Source organism: Candida albicans, chromosome 1, assembly GCF_000182965.3.
Source record: "Candida albicans SC5314 chromosome 1, complete sequence".
Taxonomy (NCBI): Eukaryota; Fungi; Ascomycota; class Pichiomycetes; order Serinales; family Debaryomycetaceae; genus Candida; species Candida albicans.
In genome coordinates, this window is record NC_032089.1 from 444236 (window position 1) to 469072 (window position 24837).

General features: G+C 31.9%; 10 protein-coding genes across 10 annotated transcripts; 6 read left to right on the top strand and 4 right to left on the bottom strand. All coding sequences in view use genetic code 12, as the record gives it.

Annotated features, from left to right (window-relative positions):
- Window positions 1-5017: 5017 nt before the first annotated feature.
- Window positions 5018-6565, bottom strand: GAL1 (galactokinase; the record flags this gene model as incomplete). The annotated part of the gene is made up of 1 exon (XM_708671.2): window positions 5018-6565. The coding sequence occupies one exon, from the start codon at window positions 6563-6565 to the stop codon at window positions 5018-5020; it is 1548 nt and encodes a 515-aa protein (XP_713764.1).
- A 1363-nt stretch (window positions 6566-7928) lies between these two features.
- Window positions 7929-9956, top strand: GAL10 (bifunctional UDP-glucose 4-epimerase/aldose 1-epimerase; the record flags this gene model as incomplete). Its single annotated transcript, XM_708673.2, has 1 exon — window positions 7929-9956. One exon carries the CDS (start codon window positions 7929-7931, stop codon window positions 9954-9956), a length of 2028 nt encoding a protein of 675 aa, XP_713766.2.
- A 204-nt stretch (window positions 9957-10160) lies between these two features.
- CAALFM_C102160WA (TRAPP subunit) lies at window positions 10161-10667 on the top strand (the record flags this gene model as incomplete). Its single annotated transcript, XM_708674.1, has 1 exon — window positions 10161-10667. The coding sequence occupies one exon, from the start codon at window positions 10161-10163 to the stop codon at window positions 10665-10667; it is 507 nt and encodes a 168-aa protein (XP_713767.1).
- On the bottom strand, window positions 10626-11588 carry GAL102 (Gal102p; the record flags this gene model as incomplete). The annotated part of the gene is made up of 1 exon (XM_708675.1): window positions 10626-11588. One exon carries the CDS (start codon window positions 11586-11588, stop codon window positions 10626-10628), a length of 963 nt encoding a protein of 320 aa, XP_713768.1.
- Window positions 11589-12515: 927 nt separating this feature from the next.
- On the top strand, window positions 12516-13676 carry GAL7 (UDP-glucose:hexose-1-phosphate uridylyltransferase; the record flags this gene model as incomplete). Its single annotated transcript, XM_708676.2, has 1 exon — window positions 12516-13676. One exon carries the CDS (start codon window positions 12516-12518, stop codon window positions 13674-13676), a length of 1161 nt encoding a protein of 386 aa, XP_713769.2.
- A 454-nt stretch (window positions 13677-14130) lies between these two features.
- Window positions 14131-15069, top strand: ABP140 (Abp140p; the record flags this gene model as incomplete). Its single annotated transcript, XM_708677.1, has 1 exon — window positions 14131-15069. One exon carries the CDS (start codon window positions 14131-14133, stop codon window positions 15067-15069), a length of 939 nt encoding a protein of 312 aa, XP_713770.1.
- Window positions 15059-15895, bottom strand: CAALFM_C102200CA (uncharacterized protein; the record flags this gene model as incomplete). Its single annotated transcript, XM_708678.2, has 1 exon — window positions 15059-15895. One exon carries the CDS (start codon window positions 15893-15895, stop codon window positions 15059-15061), a length of 837 nt encoding a protein of 278 aa, XP_713771.2.
- A 939-nt stretch (window positions 15896-16834) lies between these two features.
- On the top strand, window positions 16835-18547 carry CAALFM_C102210WA (uncharacterized protein; the record flags this gene model as incomplete). The annotated part of the gene is made up of 1 exon (XM_708679.2): window positions 16835-18547. One exon carries the CDS (start codon window positions 16835-16837, stop codon window positions 18545-18547), a length of 1713 nt encoding a protein of 570 aa, XP_713772.2.
- Window positions 18548-18613: 66 nt separating this feature from the next.
- CAALFM_C102220CA (NADHX epimerase) lies at window positions 18614-19624 on the bottom strand (the record flags this gene model as incomplete). Its single annotated transcript, XM_708680.2, has 1 exon — window positions 18614-19624. The coding sequence occupies one exon, from the start codon at window positions 19622-19624 to the stop codon at window positions 18614-18616; it is 1011 nt and encodes a 336-aa protein (XP_713773.1).
- A 1777-nt stretch (window positions 19625-21401) lies between these two features.
- On the top strand, window positions 21402-23414 carry SEP7 (septin; the record flags this gene model as incomplete). The annotated part of the gene is made up of 1 exon (XM_708681.2): window positions 21402-23414. The coding sequence occupies one exon, from the start codon at window positions 21402-21404 to the stop codon at window positions 23412-23414; it is 2013 nt and encodes a 670-aa protein (XP_713774.1).
- Between the last annotated feature and the right edge of the window lie 1423 nt (window positions 23415-24837).

Consider the following 24837-nt stretch of genomic DNA (forward strand, 5'->3'; position numbering starts at 1 on the left):
TGTAGGTAATTGTTATAGGTAAGTTAATAAAATATGATTATAAAACAAAAGGGAAGGGGGTAAATTAAATTAAATAAAAAAAACGATAAACGATAAATAAAAAAAATTCAAGAGAAATTTGTTGATAGTTATATACTTGTTAATTAAGAAACTATTTATAAATCATTTCTTTAGTGTAGTGTAGTGTATATACACGCTGTGTTGTGGATGTGTAGTAGTAGTAGTAGGAGTTAACAATCGGGCTGTATCAAAAACTTAGAAAATAAAAAAATTATGGTGTGAGCAATATTCGGAAATCTTAGGGAAGCAGAGGAGGACTTAAGAAACCGAAGAAATTTTCTCATTCTCATTTTCATTCCTAATGAGTTTTGTGTAATTATCTAATTTCGGATGTTTTAATTTCACTTTTGTGTGACGTTATTGTTTTGGAATTTCTTTTCTTTCTCTTTTCTTTGCCTCATCATTCTATTCCATTCATTTTTTCCATTTTAAACATCTGATACTATCATTCAATTACTACCACCCACTATAAACTATTGACAGCAATATAATAAAGTAACAGAAAACTACTTCTATCCCTGCCATTTGATCCCTCTTCATGTGCAAGATAGAATATAATAATAAAAAAAGGAAAGTAGTAAATAGAGATTGTGAGCGCTACACGATAGGGCGGAGAGGGGCATAACTCTTGGGAGGAGTAGGAAGGAGTTGTTGTGATAGTTCGGTGGTGGGAAAAAACAGCGGGGCAGCATCTCGGATCCTAGGCCAAGAGAGTGGAAGTGGAGTTGATCAGGCGAGACAGAAGGAAAGTCCAACGAAAAAAAGATTAAGCGGTAGTAGAATCCACCATACACTTCTATTTCGCCAGGCGATACGATAGAGTTCAATTTATCACATGAAAACTATCAAAAAATACGCTATCAAGCGAGAAAACATACTGTTATCATACCATTAAAACTAAATCTAAACACAATAGAACATATTTTAATCTGTTCATGATTCTATTGTCCCTCGAGGAGAGAGGGGGGGGGACGAGAAGAAAGCAAGATATGATATGATAACTAGTTTTAGTCAGAAACTACAAAGAACCACATAAATCGTATCGGAGATAACCCAACAGGAACTACCAATTGAAAGCAATCTACACTATTTTCGCTAAAAAGAACAACGGATAATGAAAACTGGACTAATTTCTATAAGTTTTAGATTATCCACCGCAACGATGATAAATTACTACAAAGAGGGTAATAAAAGCACATATTTTAGTATCCGTTATGTATAGTAGTTTATGCAAATTGTGCTAAAAGAAAAGAAGTTCAGTCAGATGATGTTTGGTTTTGGTGGTGTGCGAGTCAGTGGCGGTGTGTGCTTTTCCTTTTTTTTTTCTTTCTTTCTTTGCATTTTGTAACCTATGCGGCGTGAAGTGCATCCGTGTGGTCCCGGTGGTTGTTCCAGAGGACATAGACTTCCGGCCCCACTAGCACCAGAAAAACTCCACCTCCATACGACTTGCTTGGCGCGACAAAAAAGAACGAGCAAAACTCGGAAAGGATGTACGCGAGTGTGGTGTGATATTTTTTACATCAGCTCATTTTTTTTTGTTTCATTGAATTTATGTTTTCGAGGAACGACGACATATAGCATTATCAACAACAACGGCCATAACCCCCCAACACAATAACAATTACAATAGCAAAGTTATTGAATGACCTTCTAAAATGTAAGTTTCATATTCATGTTTTAATCAAGGATTGTTGATTAGTTCCGTGAAAATAAAACAATTTTAGCCTCTTGACAATCCATAAACTGTCGATTTTTGCCATCGCAAACGAAGTCCTGAAAAATTCAATATTTGCAGCTACAACGTATTAACAACTGCTACTAATAAGACACGTCACGTCTTGCAACATTTTTCCGTCTCTTTTTTGTTTGATATTTGCATGTGATTGTAGTTTTCAGGTCATCGAGATTTGATTCTAAAGATTTGAAAACTTTTATCACATGCAAATTGTTTGTATTTGTACGTGTGTGCCAATCTTTGACGTGTAACTGAAACTGATCTAAAACTTCCTGTTTTGATGCAAAAGCCGCACTTTTAAGCAATTTAGTTTTCCATTTAGTTAAGTCTGCCTACAGTTACTTGAGATAGAGATATGTTTCGTAGGAAAGTAGTAGTCACGGTGACATGGCAATATCGACGATAGAGTATTATTGTGAGAAATGGACCACCACAGTAATCCTGATTTCTCCGAGGAGCGTACTTTCAACAGTTGAGTCACACACTCACCAAGAGTTTGTACAATCGAATGATGATTGTGTTGTCAAGTTGCAACAAATTTCGTAGTTATTGTCGATGCTAGTCTACAGTTCAATGTTACATGATTGCAGATTTGATTTAGGCACATTCCTTTCCTCGTATGAAATATAAAAATCAAACCATGAAACTAAGAATTCCTATTGTTCCGATTTTAGAATTTCTACGTTTTGAGTTTGGTGGATTGTTACAGCAAAAAAAAATTCTTGACTCTAATTTAGATCTTCTTCTTAATTGTTTTGCCTGGTTCATGGAGGGATCTATTGTTTATCTCTGCGATGTATCTATAGAAATACTACTTCAAATCCATACATATGTGAATAGTAAGTGATATACTGCCAAAAAAAACTGCTAGCAGTTGCAGCAGACATGCTACTGTTTGTTATCTTTGCAAAGCCAGGTCCAAAGCCTATACGGATTTTTACGGAATGAAAAGAAAAATTTTTTTATCTGCACCGGTTATGTGATGGGTTGGCGGTACCAGTGGAAATTTTATCATCATCGCAACTTTTACCGCCATTGATGGAAATTTTTTTTTCTCTTTCAAATCGGACTTCCTGGGCGAGTAACCAACCAACTGAAATCTAGAAGCAGAGCCTATTTCACTTTCAGAGCTTGCTACATCGCTGGTGTTTCTTTTATGTATCTTACATATACGACTGAAAATACTCCGGTTAAAAGGAAAAACTACATCCTGTAAAGTACCACGTAGAATGTGCAAGTGTCAAAAGAGACAAGCACTAGCTAGAAAGATGTGTCTACTGGTGCCACTCTTACACATTGGACGATTCAAAGAGAAGCTATCTAGGTAGATGTCAATTTGAAATCAAACCATTATTGCATCTCCGGTTCCTACAGCTTCCCCTAGTAATAAACAATAGCTGCAAATGAGTACAATGGACATGATAGTAAAAGTAAACAGCTTCATGCGTTGAATATTTAACACGAGTGGATATAAATTCATTAATCCCTCACCATCAAATGAAACCACAATTGTGCTTATGCTTAGCATATGATTGGAGTTCTAGATATTGCTGGCTCCGCTCCCCTCCTTTCCGCGGTCCCTTAAAAAAAGAAGAGACGAACTGAGTTTCAACTAAAATTGTTGATGTTGTATTACTTAAAACGGACTGCAGTGATTGATTAGTAGATTTACTTAAAAGAGGCAATAATATCAACACCTCGATCGTCGGTTAAGTGGTTATGAACCTAGTTTCTATTCTTACTATGATTTTGTATAATCTAAGTTTATCTATATAGCATTATCATATGCAGCAAACAAATCGTGTTTTCAGTAATCACAAGAATTGATATATAACAAGATTGCTTTTATGCCAGATTTGGAATTTTGGTATTAGTACTGTGATTGTGGGTCCAAGTCTTACTTTCACCGGGTTTGTACCAACATGTTGAACAAAAAAAATTATCCGAAGAAGGTATTTACTAATAATTGTTTATTTCGATTCTCTATTATAAATCGTGCATGTTAAATCCGCCATTGGAACCTTATCATGATCAACTAACCTTCTTCAACAATAGACCAGAAACAAGGAACTTAGAGTTAGCATTGTCATCTTTTAGGTATTCGCGTCTTTCGTATCATTTGACTTTAACCTTTTGGTACCAAAAGTTAAGTAAAGTTTTCATTTAGTGAGTTTAAAATCATCTTTATTATCACAATTGATGTGGCAACAATGAAAATCAGAATTCTCTACAATGTGGATTTGGGTTAAGTAGGCTATTCTTTTTTTTTTGATTTTGTCTCGAGTAAACCATTCATTGTTCAATTCTCCCCTCTTCGTTGTCTTTCTCGACAATATTTTGATCCTATTATTAATGGGGTGGTTAGTTTATCTGTGACATTTACACTCCGAAACTTGCTTGTGCAATAGTTTATTCTTTTCTCTCGTCTCATTAAGTTTATCTCCGGTGTGTTTACATATTGACAAGAAACAGTGACGACCTCATCCATCGATCAACTAACTAGCCCAAGAGTTATTTATCACGACTGCATTTACTGTAGTGGTTTCTATAAATAAATGATTATCACTAAGATGCGCCTGTGATTTATTTTGATCTTTAAAGACACATTAATATTATTATTGCTTAAAACCTTTACTTGTCTCACTTCTAATGGCTGGAAAAATTCTATAGGTCATTCTTTATATGTATCATTTAAAAGTTTCTTCTATATTTGCTTGGGTCCGGAATAGTATGGCTTTCCTTTTTTCAAATTTTTCACAAGCATAAATGTGTAATATCATTCAATGTTCCTTAGAAGATTGCTTTTTCACTAAACACTGTACGAAAGGTAATGTATGACTTGTATAAGCCTACTTTGCTTTACAATCTATTGTAATAGAAGTTTATCACCATTACTATAATGATACTCGTAGCCATAATGGTGATATTAGGTAGTGCTGTTTCACGCATGTGATAAATTCATAGCTCATACTATCTAACTAAAATTTATTATTATATACACAATTGTCGTAGTATTGGATAACGCGACAAGCAAAACTAAATGTGTTCATTAATGATTCTAGACCATTCTTGCCATCGTAGTGTTATTTTTGTTTTCGTTATTACTTTTGAAAAATAAAATGTTTGCATGTGATTTGTTTTGACCATATGGTAGTTGCGATATTCGTCGCCCTATCTATTTTTGCAACAGACTAATACCCAACTCACTCACTGTTATCTTTATTGTAAGAATTTCGTCGTTACAATACAACTACCCATAGATGGTTTACTATCAATAATAGCATCATTCAACAATTCATCCAATTTAATATTAGGAAATTCCAATTGATAATAGTTTTTAATCAATCCTTGGATCAATTGTTTCGATTTATCTAATGTTGTCAAATGAACAATTGAACCACCCCAACCAGCACCGGTGATTCTTGATCCATAAGAACCATTTTGTAATGCAATTGAACAAATCTCATTCAATTTGTCATTTGATGATTCATTCAATTTATCAAGATCTGATTGCGATTGGTTCATCAATTCCCCAAACTTGACCAAAAATGATTCGTCATCGTCTTTGCTGTTGCTGCTGGTCTGTGTCGTTGATAACAATTTCAAAGTCTCTAATACTCGCAAACTCTCTTGATATACGTGTTTGGCACGTTGGTAAAGTTTCAAAACATCAAATTTGACTGGGTAAGCTTGCAAATATTTACTTTTAAATTCATCCAAAGATAAATCCAACACAGTTAAACATTGATCAACAGTATACCCTTCTTGATTGTTGTTCAATTCAGTTTCAACAATAGCAATCATTTTCTTCAATTGGTCAATACCAACATCAATGTCGTTTCCATCCCATTTACAAGTATTGAATACTGCATCCATTACCCCTCTTAAACTGCTAGTGCCGATATTTGAATCTTGAGGTACTAAAGTTCCTAAATTCAATTTTTTGACCAACACATCAGCTGCAATTGCCATCTCTACCACTCGCAAATTATAATGGATAGGAGCTGTTTCATGTTTATTTGACACTTGCAAACTATTAGTAATAACAAATGTTAAGTTTTCCACAGGAAATTTGAATGGTTTCCCAATTAATTTTGGTTTAAATTGAATCAATAATGCTTTATCTGGTTCCCCATACACACTAGCACATTGATCCATTCCACCAGTATTAACACCAACATAATGTTCACAAACAACTGTGATTCTTGTCAAATCAGCTTTGCTTATATCTTTAACTCCATTGGCATGAAGTATAGCTAATGTAGAAGCAACACAAAATGCAGCTGATGAAGATAACCCTCCTCCTGTAGGTACATTACCATCAAAAGTCAATTTCATACCTTTCAATTGGCCTTTTAAGTTTTGTTCAGTTAAATAGTTGTTGGCGACAATTAATGCACATTTGAAATAATTTGCCCAACTATGATGCTGTGAATCAATCTCAAAACCATCGTTGTTGTTGGTCAATGGTATAGTTTCCTTGGCAAAATTCTTGGAATCAGTGTTTGTAATCACTATTTCTGGTTCATCATTGACATTCACTGCAACTATAACATCGTTGCTTATAGCCATGGGTAAAACAGGGAAGAAATTGTAATCAATATGATCACCAATTAAGTTAACACGTCCAGGAGATCTAGCAAAGAAATCAATTGATGCATTAGGGAAATTGGATTGGAAAATCTCAACTAATTTCAAGTATCTGGATTTAGTTAATTCTTGATCATTGGAATAAAATGATAAATCATCAAACGTAGGAACTGACATGGTATAACTCTTTCTTATAAAAATCGGTTTGTATGTGTGTATATGTGGGAGAAAAAAAAAATTACAAAGAAATCAAAAAGGATCTGGGAAACTTTCAAACTCTATTTTATATCAAAGTTTAATTTTATATGATTGTAATAACAAGTGGGCAAATTCTTTCAAAACTATTGAATGAAGAAAGAAAACCAATGAGCTAAAACATTCTTTCCAAAAAAAACGAAAAACGAAAACTAAACACCAACCCCGGAAACCGAACTATCATGAATCGTGTCAGATGTCTAAACATTGTGTGAAGATGAGAGAGGAATGAATTCTCCAGACACAAACAAACACCAAAAATTTTAATAATCCTTGTTCAGTTTTTCTTTGCCCGACAAAAAAAATAAACCTAAAAAAAATTTTCATTTCGGAAAAATCATAAATCGCTTTTCACCTTCAAATAAACATAAATTGTAACGTTACATTTAACTTTCTCATAATTAATTATGATTTTGGTGTCGGGAAAATACAATCATCTTTGTCCATATATTTTTTGGAAGGTTTTGTAAACTGCTTAAAATTTTTTCCCCCCCACTTTCCCCGATGGAATGAAAAAATAAATTAATCCGAAGCTTCCCCAAAATTTCTTTCGGACACTGGCCACAAAACAAGCTTTTTTTCTTGGCAATATTTTTTACACATAGCACAAAACTAGGCTGACAAAAAAACAGAACTAAAACAATGGAGAAAAAAGTGTTCCCACTTGTATTCTGTTCGTGGCAAAGTATTCCTCTATGTTCGCTTCTAATTCCCATAATTACTTTATGTGTTTGTGTGCTGGTCATCCAATTCCAGTTTCATTATTTTCAAAATGAAATGTATCGACCGGTTTGCATTGTTATTTGGTTAGTTGACTAATACCTCACATTACCAATTTTTGAAACTCAATTTCTGTCTGGTTTTTCAAGCATCATTTCTTATATTTAGAGCTAAGCCTAAAAATATCTTCTGATCATCCATCCGAACGTTTTTGTGCATAGTCTGGAGTAAACAAACAATCTAGACATCCAATAAGAATTCCCATTTTCTAAAAAAAATACACGTTTCGTTTGGAATTAAACCAAGGAAAATGATATTCAAAAATTATTTTCAAACTTTTACACCGTTTCTTCCCGTTTATTGTGTGTTTTCTTCAGTGTAACGTTACATTGGTTCCTCTTCGTCAATATCAGATCTTCCCTCACTGTACAGGCTTTTAATTTTTCAATAAATTAGTATAAAACCGGCCCTTGATAAATTCAAGTCCTTCCAAAATTTTAAAAAAAAAGGAAAATAGTTTTACCAATTTTCAACATATACAACTCATAATAATAAAAACTTAAACATGTCAAACGAATATATTCTTGTTACTGGTGGTGCAGGTTACATTGGTTCTCATACAGTTATTGAATTAATCAGTAATGGATATAAAGTAGTCATTGTTGATAATTTAAGTAATTCTTCCTATGATGCAGTTGCTAGAATTGAATTCATTGTCAAACAACATGTTCCATTCTATGATGTTGATATCAGAAATTATGAGCAATTGAATAAAGTTTTCCAAGATTATAAGATCTCTGGAGTCATTCATTTTGCTGCTTTGAAAGCTGTTGGTGAATCAACAAAAATCCCCTTAGCATATTATGATAATAATGTATCAGGTACTGTCAACTTATTGGAAGTATGTAAAGCCAATGATGTGAAGACAATTGTTTTCAGTTCTTCAGCTACTGTCTATGGTGATGTTACTAGATTTGGTGATAATTCAATGATTCCTATCCCTGAACATTGTCCAATGGATCCAACAAATCCATATGGAAGAACAAAATTCATTATTGAGTCGATTTTAAAAGATATTTATAATAGTGATGATGCTTGGAAAGTAGCAATTTTGAGATATTTCAACCCAATTGGTGCTCATCCATCTGGTTTATTAGGTGAAGATCCATTAGGAATCCCAAATAACTTATTACCTTATTTGGCTCAAGTTGCTATAGGTAGACGTGAAAAATTGTCTATTTTCGGAAATGATTATAATAGTCGTGATGGTACCCCTATTAGAGACTATATTCATGTGGTTGATTTGGCAAAGGGTCACATTGCTGCATTGGCATATTTGAAAAACTTGCAATCTAAAGGCTTGTATCGTGAATGGAATTTAGGTACTGGTAAAGGATCCACTGTTTTTGAAGTTTATCATGCCTTTAGTAAAGTTGTTGGTAGAGAATTGCCCCATGAAGTTGTTGGAAGACGTGCTGGGGATGTCTTGGATTTGACTGCTAAGCCAGACAGAGCAAACAAGGAATTGCAATGGAAAACTGAACTTGCCATTGATGATGCTTGTAAAGATTTATGGAAATGGACTACTGAGAACCCTTTTGGATTCAACATTGAGAATTATTCTTGGAAAGAATTTGATGGGTTCAATAACCGTTTGCACAGTTTTGTTGCTGGTGACTTGAAAGTTAACTTAGCGAATCGTGGTGCATTGATCCAAGCTATCACGTTGAAGGATTCCAATATGGTCAAAGCTTATAATAATGCTGAAGATTTCAAATCTGAAACTAACCCATTTTTCGGTACCACTGTTGGTAGATATGCCAATAGAATTTCCAATGGAGAATTTAAATTGAATGGAAAAGTGTACAAATTAACTAAAAATGAAGGAGCAAACAACTTGCATGGTGGTGCAAATGGATTCGATAAACAAGATTTCTTTGGTCCAGTTGTGAAAAGTCGTGATGGTAAGTTTTTCGTTGATTTCTTGTTGGTTGATAAAGATGGTAATGATGGGTTCCCAGGTGAGCTTGAAGCTATCGTACATTACACAATTGATGACTCCTCAGTGGAAATTGAATATGAATGTCAATTATTATCTGGTGAAGCAACAATTGTCAATATGACTAACCATAGTTATTTCAATGTTTCCAACTCAGACACTATTGAAGGAACCGAGGTAAAATTGATTACTGATAAAATGTTAGAAGTGGATTCACAATTATTACCAACTGGTAAATTTATTGAAAATGAAAAAGCTGCTAGCCCAATTGTGTTAAATGAGAATGACGTATTTGACAATTGTTTTATTGTTGATGAAGAATGTGGTATAGATACTCGTGATAAACCTTTGAAACAAGTCTTTGAAGCAACTAGTTTTGTCACAAACAACAAATTGAAGATATCCACCACTGAACCAGCTTTCCAATTTTACACTGGTGACGGTGTTAATACTAAAGGTTTTGGGAAAAGATGTGGTTTCTGCGTGGAACCAAGTAGATTTATTAATGCAATCAATCACAAAGAATGGTCTAATCAAGTCATCTTGAAAAAAGGTGATGTTTATGGAAGTAAAATTAAATATGAATTTCAATAGTCAACAAAAGTAAAACCTAATTAATATATGAAAGTGAAATGTAACATATGAACAGCCATTGATAGCTTGTTGTTGTAGTAAGTATAGATCACAAACTAACTAACGATCAAAAGTGCACCTTAATAAACGGGACAGAAAAAAAAGGCCACCAAAAAAAAAAAAATCAAAAATCCTACCCAAACCAAACAACAACAACAACATACAATGAAAGTTTACTCTATATTAATTCTAAATAAAGCAGGTGGTCTTATTTATCAAAATGAACTTGTACCAGGTCTAAGTAAATTGTCAGCTAACGATTACTTGGTGCTAGCAGGTACACTACACGGTGTTCATGCCATTGGTTCTAAATTGTCTTCAACGATTAACAACAATAACAATCCAAACGGAGAAGAACTTAATGCTGCCCATAATGCCATCATATTATCTTCTGGTAAAGCCGGGAGTGCAAATAGTAACAGAACTGGCTTACAAAAAATCGAAACTGATATGTTTAATTTATATATATTTCAAACTGTTAGTGGGTTAAAATTCATTATGATCACAGCACCAAATGTGGCCAATTCAGAGACAGTCACCGATGAGTTATTCCGTCATTTATACATACTTTATTCTGATTACGTTATGAAGGATCCATTTTATTCATTAGATATGCCTATAAAAAGTAGTTTATTCGATGGGAGAGTCAAGCAGTTGTTTGCACAACTGTAAACCTTGAACAAGAGATATTTTCGGAGACCATCCCAAATTATGGATCTTTGTTGTGTCTATGGAATAATTAGTATCGTTGTAATTTCGATCTTTGATAAATTGGATTTCACCACGGCCAAATATTTCCATTATAAGTTTGATTAAACTTAGGTTATCCAATTCATCTGTACCTCCTATATTATAGATTTGATTAACTGTTGTCATGGGGTTTTTGATCCACACAGTTTCAATAGCCAACACAATATCAAGAACGTACAAGTATTTTCTTTTATTGGTTCCCTTGCCATGAACTGGAATTGGTTTCTTTTCGTTTATACATTGTATAGTCAATGGGATGATTTTTTCAGGATATTGTAATGGTCCATAAACATTATTAGGCCGAAGTATTGTTATTGGCAATTTATATGAATATTGATATGATTTGATTATTAAATCAATAGCTGCTTTACTTGCAGAATATGGATTAGTTGGGTTCATGACCGCATTCTCTTTATTGTCACCTTCATAAACATCTCCATAAACTTCATCAGTAGAAATATGCAAAAAATACCCAATGCTTGGATTTAGTCGATGACATTCCAATAGGTTTTGAGTAGCTAGTATATTATTTTTGGTAAAATATACCGGATCTTTAAATGATCGATCAACTGATGATTCTGCTGCAAAGTTTATAATGTCGGTAGTGTTTTTAGTGATTTTGAGAAGGTATTCTAGATTATCTGATAAATCCAAGTGAACAAATTCAAAGTTTGAGAAACTCTTAAGATTTTCGATTTCAGTAGCATTACTAGCATAGTTTAGCTTATCAATACAAGTGAAATGAAAGTTGGGATATTTCTTTACCATATAGCATAAGAAATGTATACCAATGAACCCAGCTCCGCCGCTAACAACTATTCTTTTATCAAATGATACTGTCATTCCTTTAAGGTCAAGTTGGGATGTGGTTTGGGTGTAGTAAAGTTTATGTTTATGTTTTTTTTTTTTTTCACCCCAAAGAATATTTCTATCCGTGATGTCCACATAAGATAAAGAAAAAACGCATCGAAAGAAGTTTAATTGCTCTTTACACACCTTAACTTAAAATTGCAACGTTACATTAAGATTTGTTAGGAATTACTTGCCATTGGAGTTTAATCACCAATTTTCAACACTTCACATACATTAACCCGATTAGCCGTTTTTATTTTTTTTTTAAAAAAAAAACATTCCTGTCTGAGAAAATAGTCTACAATCGCCTTGTGTCACCTCCTCCCCCCACGTTGTGAAAATAGTCTTGGTGTTCTTGTCTAATTCATGTTTGTGTTCTGATGATTTAGTTTTTAGTTTTTTTAAATCATGAGATTTAGTGCCCGGTTTTATTCTCCACACAAAACTTGACAAAAATGTAACGTTACATTGTAATTTGCCATACATTAAATCATGGAGAGAGAGAGAAGATAAAAAAATGTCTGCATAATAAAAGTTTATTCTATTTCCAAGACAGTAAGAAAGAAAAAAAGAAAAAAAAAAAAGACGAACCAACAGAGAGAGAGAAAAACAAAGTAAAGTGTTGTTGCTCTACCAAATAGGGAAAAGCAGGAAGAAGAGGAAGTGGAAAAAAAAATTGTTGACAATCACCAACAACAACAACTAACAAAATCATCTATAATTTCTTTGAATAATCCGAAGAAGTCCATTCCTCGTGGTTAATTAGTTTGTGCCAGTTTCAAAAACAATTCTATTGAATTCTTGCCTTGTTATTTGTTTGCCTTGCATTTCATTTCATTTATTTTTTGCATTTCATCATAAATATTTCAGCATTATAAATAAGACCAAGTATCCCCACCTACTAACGTCATCATCATCATGTCTCTTGATCATCTTCTAAATCCACTAACATCAACACCAACATATATAAAAATGACTCAAGAATTTGATTTCACTAACCATTCTCATCGTCGCTTGAATTTGTTAACTAATAAGTTTGTCTTGTGTTCTCCACATAGAGCTAAAAGACCATGGCAAGGTGCTAAAGAAGAAATCAAAAAATCTGCATTACCAGAATATGATCCTAAATGTTATTTATGTCCTGGTAACATACGTGCTACTGGTGATATGAATCCTAAATATGACGCTACATATATTTTTCCTAATGATTATCCTGCTGTGAGGTTGGATCAACCAGAATATAAAGAAGATGAGCAAGATAAACAGAATACTTTAAAAAGTAGATTATTACAAACTCAGGGTGTAAGAGGTAAATGTTTTGTCATTTGTTTTTCTCCCAAACATAATTTGACTTTACCATTAATGAAAGATGAAGAAATCAATAATGTGGTGAATGCTTGGCAAGACTTATATGGTAATTTGCTTCAAGAAAGTAATCAGGGCATTGCTCCTTATAAATATTTACAAATTTTTGAAAATAAAGGTGCAGCAATGGGATGTTCCAACCCTCATCCTCATGGTCAAGCTTGGTGTTTAGATGTGATACCAACCGAAGTGAAAGATGAATTAGATAACATGTCGGAATATTATAAAAAATATAATTCTCATCTTTTAGGAGATTATGTTGAATTGGAATTACAAGAAAAAAAGAGAATTGTTGCTGAGAATGATTCATTTATAGTTGTGGTGCCATATTGGGCATTATGGCCATTTGAAACTTTGTTAATATCGAAAACTCATTTAAAATCAATTCAAGAATTCAATGACAAACAAAAACTTGATTTGGCAGCTATTTTGAAAATTTTAACAACAAAATATGATAATTTATTCAATACTTCATTCCCTTATTCTATGGGTATTCATCAAGCTCCATTTAAATGTACTCATGAACAAAATGAATGTTCATGGTTCCATATGCATTTTTACCCTCCATTGTTACGTTCAGCTACTGTGAAAAAATTCTGTGTGGGATTTGAAATGTTGGGTGAACCACAACGTGATTTGACTAGTGAACAAGCAGCTGCTAGATTACAAGAATTGAATGGAGATGTTCATTATATGAATAAACCTCAAGCATAAGTGTTTGGCATTTTCTTTTTGCTTTTTTTTTCTTTGGAGTTTGTATTGTGATTTATAGATAGATACGATAATGCATAATTTTAATATGATTTAAAAAGTAAGTGTTGTAAGAATGAAGTTTAAATGGGTGAAAGTGTTCTAATATAGAAACTTTGTACCTATTTTGGGGGCATTTTTTTGCAAAAATTCTCCAAAAAAAAGGCCAAGTCTGGTTCTAATTATGTAAAATTGATAAATGACAACACAAACTTTCATTATACTTTAACTCAACACACTCTATATGTATAGTCAGCTGTACTCGACTCTCATCTATACTCTGTATATCTAGATTCTATTTTGCAGTAAAAAAAAACCAGCCCAGACCATATCTCATCGACACACAAAAAAAAAAAAAATTTCCAAAAAATACTCACTTATAGTAAACAACATCACTTACCAAAAAGTCCAACCCACCATGTCAAAAGAAACAAAACCACCATTAGATTCAAGAATAGGAAAAGACTCTCCATTCACATTTGGTCAAAGATATTTAGAAAGTGAAGAAGATGTATTCAATCATAATGCATGGGATCATGTTGAATGGGGTGAAGAACAAATTAAACAAGCTCAAGAATTAATTTCTAAACAATATGATCATCCAGTTAAAGAATTTGATAAAAATTTATATAATTCTAATCCAGCTAAATATTGGGATTTATTTTATAAACATAATCGAGAAAATTTTTTTAAAGATCGTAAATGGTTACAAATTGAATTCCCATCATTATATAAAGTCACTAGTAAAAATTATCAACAACCAACTACAATATTAGAAATTGGTTGTGGTGCTGGGAATACATTTTTCCCAATTTTAAATCAAAATGAAAATGAAAATTTGAAAATTTTTGGTTGTGATTATAGTAAAGTTGCCGTTGATTTAGTGAAATCTAATGAATCATTCATAAGTAATCATGAAAAGGGAGTTGCTTATTCATCGGTATGGGATTTAGCTAATCCTGAAGGGAACATCCCAGAAGATTTACCACCAAATTCAGTTGATATAGTAATCATGGTATTTGTGTTTCTGGCATTACACCCGGATCAATGGAAACAAGCAGTTGACAATTTATCTAAAGTTTTAAAACCTGGTGGTGAAATATTATTTAGAGATTATGGTAGATATGATTTGGCTCAAGTGCGATTTAAAAAAGGTAGATTATTAGATGATAATTTTTATATTAGAGGTGATGGTACAAGAGTTTATTTTTTCACTGAAGAAGAATTGGAAGAAATATTTTGTGAAAAGGGTCCTTTTAAAAAGGAAAAAATTGCCACGGATAGAAGATTATTAGTCAATAGAAAGAAACAATTGAAAATGTACCGTAATTGGCTACAGGCTGTATTTAGAGGATAATTAGAGTAATATATAAAAAATTATCTAAATGTTTGAATAATTGCCAAATTTCTCGTATCAGTTGATTCATTAATGAAGTTACATCAATACCTTGAATATAAGGATGAGACATTGAAGAAGAAGAAGATGATAAATTAGGGGTATGCAATGACAATATTTCCTGTAATGTTTGATCTTTCGATATAGGTGCTTGCACCACAATGGGAGATCCGGCAATATATATTTTCACCGGTATCCTATCGATGGTTTTAATAATCTTTTTATTTAAAACATTAAAATCACCCAAATTCCTTGATATTAGTGATTTCCATAATTGATTTGTGTTGGCTTCACTCAATTGCATTATTGGTTTGGCAGTGCCATTAAGTACAAAACATGATTGTTTCAATTGATTCATTAGAATACGATTCATTGTTTTCATATAATCAATTTGTCCATCCCCCGCTAGTTTTTCATTAAATGGAATTATGTACTCTATCGGATATACGGGTTCGTATTTCATAGATATCGTCCAGCAACCCAAGTCATGGTCATTTAAAAGAGCTGGCAAATATAGATAATCGTACAAAACCCCAACTGGTAAATTCCATTTGAGTGGGACTTCCTCGAATTCTAACCAAATAGGAACCTTGCTCAATTCAATAGTCGTGATAAAGTTTTGGAAATATCGTATTAGTTGTGGGAAAACTGTTGGAAAATATGAGTTTCTTGGAATAGTCAAAAGATATTCAATAATTTGATCTTCAATGTTTAGTAGTATTTTTACGTTAATAGAACCATTCCAAAGTTTCTTTTTAATTTCGGCTAGATTGTCTATATCATTCATAATGCAACAAAAATATTTCTTCGGTTGTAAATTAACGCCTCACAAAAGTAATGCAAACAATGATCTTCTTCTTATGATTGTAATTTCAAAGATATGACAATGATGGAAGATGGAATATGAGTTTACTTGGTAAAAGTGTGAGTTTTATTCCAGATCAGTCCAAGTCAACCAGCCCACTTTCGCGGGAATCTTAATTATCAGTTTTTCCTTTTTTTGGTAGTAATTGCACGTACACCAAGAAGTTAGTACTACCAAAAGAAGTTAAAGTTAATTTCGTACGACATGAGAAATAACACAATGTGATAAATTGTCTATAAAGTCAAGAAGTCAAAGTCTAGAAATATACATTGTTGGTTATACTTGTTATTGTTTTAGATATATGACATCAAAGTATGACTGGCCATGTTTAATGCACTCTCTAATAATTTGTGCTCGCAACAACAACAAAAGAGTAAGAACTCTTTAGTTTTTAGGTCATACTAAAAAAAGTAGCAATCTCCAGCCATTCTATCATTACTATCATTTCATATGGAATGTATTTCTATTTCTTTAGTCCAATAGAAGACAACGGAAATGACAAAGCACTGTTGGTTATCAATACCAGAATCATCATTTTCGAAATCATTAGATTTTTTAATTTAAATATACTTCGAATTTCCTCGTAACTGGTTTTTTTGATATATAATTTCGAGAGCATTCACAATCTCAATTTTCAATTTGTTGTTCCCAAAAGATTAACTGAAACAGTATACAATTGAAACTCGATTGTTTGCAACTAACAGCAATCATTTATAAAAGAAAGTTGGAGAAAAAGATCTGCAAAGTCATTCATTACAATTTCTATCATTCAATATTTATTATCAAAACAAAAATATTCTTCTTTTTGCTTTTCCTTCTTTTCTTCTTGTTGCTATTACAACTTTTGTTATTAGATAAATTATGAAGAAATCGAATTCAAAACAATTACTCACAACTTTGGACTTACCACCAATTATACCTGCTTCAATAACTACATTAGATTTTGATCATGCTGTTAATAGTTATCAACCAGGTAATTATAATCCAGAAGATTTACCAGATAAAATACCCATTATAAATGAATCAACTGGTAGTTTCCGAAGATTTATTAGACGAGCAAAATCAACAAGAATTAAAAAGAATAATGATAAAAGAAGAATAGTTAGTGCACCACCTGGAACTTATATTGGGAAAGAATTACCCGATATTCCTTCAAATATGCCAACAACTCCCATAACAATAATAGCCCCAAAAGACAGAACCAATAGAAAACCATTATATACCAATCCTCCAAGAACAATTTCCCTCATTAATGAAAACATACCTTATCCAGTACTCACAACTCCAAATTATAATCCACATCAGATTAAACTTGTTGTTGACGAGCCTCATCTCAAGTTGGAACCAAAATTGACTAATGACTCCGAGACCAATTCAATTGGGACAGATTCAATATTATCTACCAAAAGCATTGATATCCCTGTTGCAATTCATGATGATGCGAAAGTAACAGTAACCCACAATTGTAATAGTAGTAGCAGTGATAATGATAGTCTTGTGGATAGTTTATTTTCCAAAGAAGAAGAGCAAGAAGGAGATCAAATTGATCCTGTTACATCACATGAAGAACACGAAATAGAATCATCAACATTAGTATTACCGAAAATGAGAAAGAAATCATCACCACCACCATCATCATCGTCAGATAAAATTGGACATTCGCAAACTAAATCAAGTTCCCATCAAATTAATACCAAATCATTAGGATATTGTTTAGATACTCCAAATGTATATAAAGAAAGTCGATTCCCACTGGTTCCTAGTCATATCAAAGTTCCCAAACAAGTGAATGAGAGTGGTGGTGGTGGTGGTGCTACCCATAAAAACATTGAGAATTCAAAAACTGATAAACGTCGTTCATTGAGTGATTTTACTCATATGAAACATGTTTTAACTAAACTAGATCATCATGATAATAATTCACAAGAAGTTAAACATAGATCATTAATCAGTTTTAGTCAATTAAAATTAGGATCAAAAGAGGACATAAATAAGAAAACTGATAAGGAATCTGATAAGAGACGTTCTTGGTATGTTGATTTTATACCTCATGGGAATTCTAATCGAGATGATGCAAAACAACAAAAGCATAGGGCAGTGTCGAACATTGTGGTTTCCAAAACAAAACAACTAGAACCAACTACTTTTAGTACTACAACTACTACACAAGACAAATACAATAGGAAGAAACGTCTTTCTTATTCAGATTTCATTCGTCCACAAGTGAGATCTGTTTCTACACCTGATGATACAAGAGCAAAGAAGATCCTTCCGCCATTACCACCGAAACACGATATAAACAACAACAACAACTATACCCAGCTGAAAAATGTAATTGAACCGCGTTACTACATCAACACATATATTAAACCAAGAAGAAATAAAGAGACAAACACAAATATAAACATAATTCCAAAAACATCAACCTGTAATAATAAAAACCAATTGTATTCTACCACTAATAAACCCACTATGGGAAAATCACTACCACCATTACCACCGCCATCACCTCCAAAAATCCATGGAGAATATTATCGGACAAATAGATTTGGTGAACGATCCCATTATGTATAACTAGCATGTAAAAACCTCAATTTATGTATGCAAATACGGTGTAGAAGTATATGTTCACTTTACTGTTTATAATTTGACAATTAATTCATCACCTTGGTATTTATTGACAATATCTTCAATACCATATTCTTTAGCTATACGAGGATTAATGAATCTTCCACCCAAATAATGAATCTTATCAGGACCACTATTTACAAAAAGTTTAGCACATGGTTTTGGAGCTGTAAGACTAATTAAACAAGATGCTTGAATATCAATTTCGGTTCCTGGGCCTTCATCAACATCCCAACCAGAAGGAATATCAACAGAAACAATCGGTGGTAAATGATCATGATTTTGTCCAAGATAATTAATTAAATCTTTAAATGGTTCACGAATTGGTGGTTTAAATGAAAATCCAAAAATTGAATCAATGATGATTTTAATTTTTGAATCTCTCAGATCTAATAAATGTTTGACTTCAGTTAAAGTTGTTAATTCAGGAACATTTAAATCTTGTAATTGTTTAATTAATCGAGAATATAATTGATTCGATGCTGGTCTTTTGGGATAATAAATTATTGGATCATAATTCCAAAGTTTTAAATGACGAGCAGCAACTAATCCATCACCACCATTGTTTCCTGGTCCGACCAATACAAGAACTTTATTCGGATTAAACTTGTTTTTGGTTGTGGTTGTTGCCTCATTAGGAGGATATTCTTTATAAATGGTTTTAGCTACAGCTAATCCAGCCAATTCCATTAATTGATCAATTGAGAATTCTCCAGTTGACATTAATTCTTGATCTAATTGGAAAGCTGCTTTGGCAGATAATGTTTTAAATGGTGCTGTTGCAGACATGATAAATGATGCAGAAGGTATATTACTAAATTTGAATTGAGGTAATGTAATAGTATGTGGTTGTATACCTATAGCTGATAGAAAAAGTAAGAAACAACCAAATAAATATATGAGAATTAAAATATACCAAATCGGATTGATCGGTGATGTAGATGTAGATGTTGCTACTGATGCTGATGCTGATGATCGTATTGATTTTACTTTTGTTACGGAGGATGTCGTTTTTGTTTTCATAATAATAGTAATGAGAAATGTCGTATTCAGGGGGGAGGAGGGAAAGGGTATTAAATATTTAGTTCGACAAAATCTACTACCACCCACAGTCTAATGGACTATGATAGCTTTTTACACCAACGAAAATATTCAGATTAGAAGAATATAAAATAGAACCATTTTGAAAGTTATTTATATGGATCTAAATGTTGCAATTGACGATTTCAAAAAGAGATTATCTTTAAATGTAACTACTATAACAAGCATATTCATCTAACACATTTAATTCTATCTTTCAAAGGGTAAAAAAACTAAACACTAAAATCAAAAAATAATTTATTTTCTCTTTGCATTGTTAATTTAATAAATCTTGTGTTGAAGAAACTATATGAGATGTCTAGAATAGGAAGTAATTTTATAAGTTGATGTTGTTGTTGTTGTCGTCGTCATTGTGATGGACAACTTATGGCCGGTATCGCCTTGTGCCTCATTTTAGTGTGTGTGTATATGTGTTATGAAACCTAAAAATTTTATTTGGACTTTCCCCTTTATTTACATCAAATTTTGATCGTCTAATATTTGGATCCCAAATTGTGAAAAATTAAATCAAATCAAAAGTCGTAAGCTTCTTGGATTGGCGATGACACATTCATATCCAATACTCTAGCTAAATCACAAAGAGATAATATTAAAACTGTCAACTATCACTTTAATTTAATTTTGCCTCTAACCCTGTTGTTGATAGATCATTGAATTTTTCTACATATCATTTGTGTAGACGAAACCAGATTTTTGTCTAACTCAAACATGATTTAATTCGTTGTTAGTATTTAAAAATCTTTATCTCGTTAAACCAGTCAGAAGTTAACACTTGTTGTGTTCTTTGAGTTATAGAATACTTCTTCTTGTTCTTGTTCTTCGCTTGATTTGTTTGTGTATTCAACTGTAAGCATAAGGCCTAAGCGTAAGGCCTAAGCGTAAGGYCTAAGCGTAAGGCCTAAGCGTAAGGTCTAAGCGTAAGCGTAAGCGTAAGTGTTGTTATAAATTATTTTGTTCGTGTATTCCTGTACATAATCAAGTGGTTACAATGAAATTTGTAAGGCTAATTATGTAAGTACGTGTAGAAGTATGTGTGTGAAGAGAGAAGTTAATGTGGTGCGTGTACATAAGCCTAAAGGTGAATCGAAAACAAAAAAAAATTATTCAAGAGAAGAAGAAAATAACAACAACAACAACAACAACGAAAATTTAGAATAACAAAAAAACCCACCACCACTACCACCAATAACAGACAACAACAAACAACTTTCAATTATTACTACTATTACTATTACTATATCATTCTTCCTTCAGTAGTATATTCATCCTTTAACGTTTTTATTATTATTATTATTACTACTATTATTTCAATTTTAGTCCTTTTTTTTGGTTTAGTTTTATAAAGTTCAATTATTCAATTGTATACACCCTCCTTTTTTTTATTCTTGCCTACAAATTTTTTTTTTTTACATTGATCTTTCCCAAGTTCTTCATTTTTTATTAGTTTTCATTATATTTACTATTATATAAATAAAAGGGAAACAATTATTTATTATTGCCATTGATTTTAATAAAGAACATAGGAATTTTTTTACCCGTGTCATTATATATATATATATTATAATACTTGCTTTCATTCCCACCCCCCAATTGACGAGTAAATCAAAAAAAAAAGCAAGACAACAGGTTCCCCATTTTAGTTTTAGTTTTAGTTTTATTATTTTTCCTTCAAAAGAATTAGTTGTATAACAAGTCATTAATGTCACGTTTTGATTATAGAAATACTTCAAAAAATACTAGTGTTGTTGATCCTGATCATAGTTCACCAATAATCAATTATCGGAAGGATGCCAAAAAGGGGATCAAATTTACATTTATGGTGGTTGGAGAACTGGGTACTGGTAAAACTACATTTATTAATAGTTTATTAAATAAAAAAGTTTTGAATCATCGTTATGAAAAATTGAGTCCAACAGTTGGTGATACCAAAACATTAATGTTTACCCTGGCCAAATCAGTGGCATTACCAAACACGTCTATATTGACAAAGAATGAATTTAATCCAAGAACTATAAATGAAGAACCAGGTATTGCCTTGACGGAAACTCATATTGAAATTATTGATGATGATAATCAAAAATTATTGTTGAATATTATAGATACACCAGGATTTGGAGAAAATTTAAATAATGAATTGTGTTTTATTGAAATTGAAAATTATTTAAAGCAACAATTTGATTTAGTATTAGCTGAAGAAACGAGAATTAAAAGAAATCCTCGTTTTGTTGATACTAGAGTACACGTTATGTTATATTTTATTACTCCTACTGGACATGGATTAAGAGAAATTGATATACAATGTATGAAAAGATTGAGTAAATATGTCAATATTATCCCGGTTATTGGTAAAGCTGATTCTTTTACTTTAAATGAATTGCAACATTTTAAACAACAAATTAGAATTGATATTCAAAAATTTAATGTTCCAACGTTTCAATTTGATAATTCTTTAAATGATTATGATGAAGATGAAGATTATGATTTGATTCAAGAATGTAAATTTTTAACTAATTTACAACCATTTGCTGTTGTCACGTCAGAAGATGTTTTTGAAGTTAGAGAATCAACTACTAGTACTAAAGGTAATAATGATAAACCAAAAATTATAAGAGCCAGAAAATATCCTTGGGGGTTAGTTGATATTAATGATACTAGATATAGTGATTTCCCCATTTTGAAATCTGTATTGTTGGGGTCTCATTTACAAGATTTGAAAGATTTAACTCATGATTTCTTGTATGAAACTTATAGAACTGAAAGATTGACTAAAGTTACTGGGAATGGACAAGCATTTGATGATGAAGAAAATGAAGATGCTGAATTTCATGATACAGTTGAACATCAACTCAATGATTCCAATAGAGGTGTTGGCGGTGATGATAATAATAATAATAATAATAATAATAATAATGCTTCTACAATCCCATCAATGTCTAATTTGGCTCAATTGACAACTAGTACCAATGAACATGATGCAAGTCATATTGATAACAATTCAATAACATCGACTAGTTCATCAATAAAGAAATCTACTTCAATGTTGATAGATGATCATCCTTCATCATCACCAAAATTGAAAAATATAAGTTCTTTTACATCATCAACTTCTACTGTCTCACTTGAAGGTGGTGAAAAAGAAGGTGGTCATCATGACAGAGGGGCTAATAGTACCAGTACCAACAATAATAATAATAATAATGCCTTTAAAAGATTATCAATTGGACCTCAACGTAATCAATTGCGTCAAATTTCAGAGACTGTACCTTATGTGTTGAGACATGAAAGAATTTTGGAAAGACAACAAAAGTTGGAAGAAATGGAACAAGCAAGTGCTCGAGAATTGGCTAATAGAGCAGCACTTTTAGAAAAGAAGGCAGCTCAATTGAAAGCTAAAGAAAAAGCTTTGAGACAATTAGAATTAAATAGACAAAAGCAAGAAGAACTGGCTACTTCAAGTTTACATAGAAAAGATAGTGATATTAGTGGCAGTGTTCAAAGTGGTGGTGTTGATGATGGTAAATCTGAACTGACCAATAATAATAATAATAATAGAAATGGATATGGATATGGACATGGTCATGGACATGGACAAAGTCATGAGTATGATAATTCAGAATATCATCATGATGATAGTACACCAAATTATGAAACTTCAAGATTGCAAAAGGATGAAACTTTGACTGATTTACATTCGATTGTAAGCAATCATTAAGGAAGATGAGCAATTTACACACAGAGAGAAAGAGAAAAGAGAGAGAATTCTATATACAAGTTGAAAGGTTTTATTAAAATTTATAATTTCAATAAAATGTTCAATTAAGTAAAAGTCCTACCACTATCATTACCACTACAATCCACCACCCATCTACCCATCCACCCACCTACCACAAATACAAATAAATAAATAGAAAAAACAAAAAAAAAATCGTTTACTTTGTTCTTAATATTTATAGCTTTATATTTTGTATTAACAATACTATTTTGTCTTCTTTTAATTAGTTAGTTGGTTGTTGATCAACCAGAAGACTTTGTTGTTAAGCAGGGAAATCAATTGATGATTTTAGACGAGAGAAGAAGAAAAAGAAAAAGAAGCAAAAAAAACTAAGTACAAAATTGGTAGCAAAAGTAAAAAAAAAAATGGCAAGAAAACACGAAAAAAAAAAAAAAGAAAAAAAAAATAAAAAAGGACGTGGAAAGGTAAAAAACCGCCACAAGAAAAATATTAATATATGAAATTTGAGAATTTCACTCACTCACTCACCATTACAATAATTCCCAGCAACGACATTCCCTTCAATCCAATCCAATCCAATCATTATGAGAGAGAAAGTGAGACATTTTTTTATTTTGTACGTATATGCGAGTGTGTACTGTGTACTGTGTACCAAATTGACTAACAAACACGACACAATTGACACAATTGACACAATTATTTAATCATTTATCATAGCCAATACAGTAATGAATCAAACAAATACTTTTTTTTTGTAAGTATGCAGGTATTTAGATCTTCATTACAACTACTACAAAATTACCAAACTTTTAGATCGTAGTTAAATAATCAACAACTAATAGAGTAAGTAATCTCTGACGGTATTTGTTGGAATCGTTTTTTTTTTGAGGGAGGAATGCTGTCAATTAATCAATTACTTTGGTGTTGGGCATCAAAATTAAAAATTGGAATGTTTTGCCACCAACTTTTTTGAAGTAATTAGAAATATTAAAAAGCAAGAAAGAAACACAAGCAATAAGCAGTGAAGTAGCAAAAAAAAAATAAATAGATTTAATACTAATATGTAAATTAGTTTTGCTATATAGAAATAAAGAGTACGTAGTATAATTCGGAATCGATAGTAAGAAGATGAAATCAATTTCATCACTATAACGAAAGAAGCTGAAAGAGGAACTAAGAACTAAGAACTAAGAAGAAGAGAAGGAAGAAAAAAAAAATTTCTGAAATCAAAAAAAAGAAAGTAAATTGTCAATACAAAAAAAAAAAAGGTAGTAGAACAGAAAAAAAAAAATTCAAACTCAATTAATTACAACAACAACAACAGCAGTTATATATATATATATATTTAAAAGGACCATAGAAGCATATTCCCATCAATACTAGTCTTTTTTTTTTTCTTTTC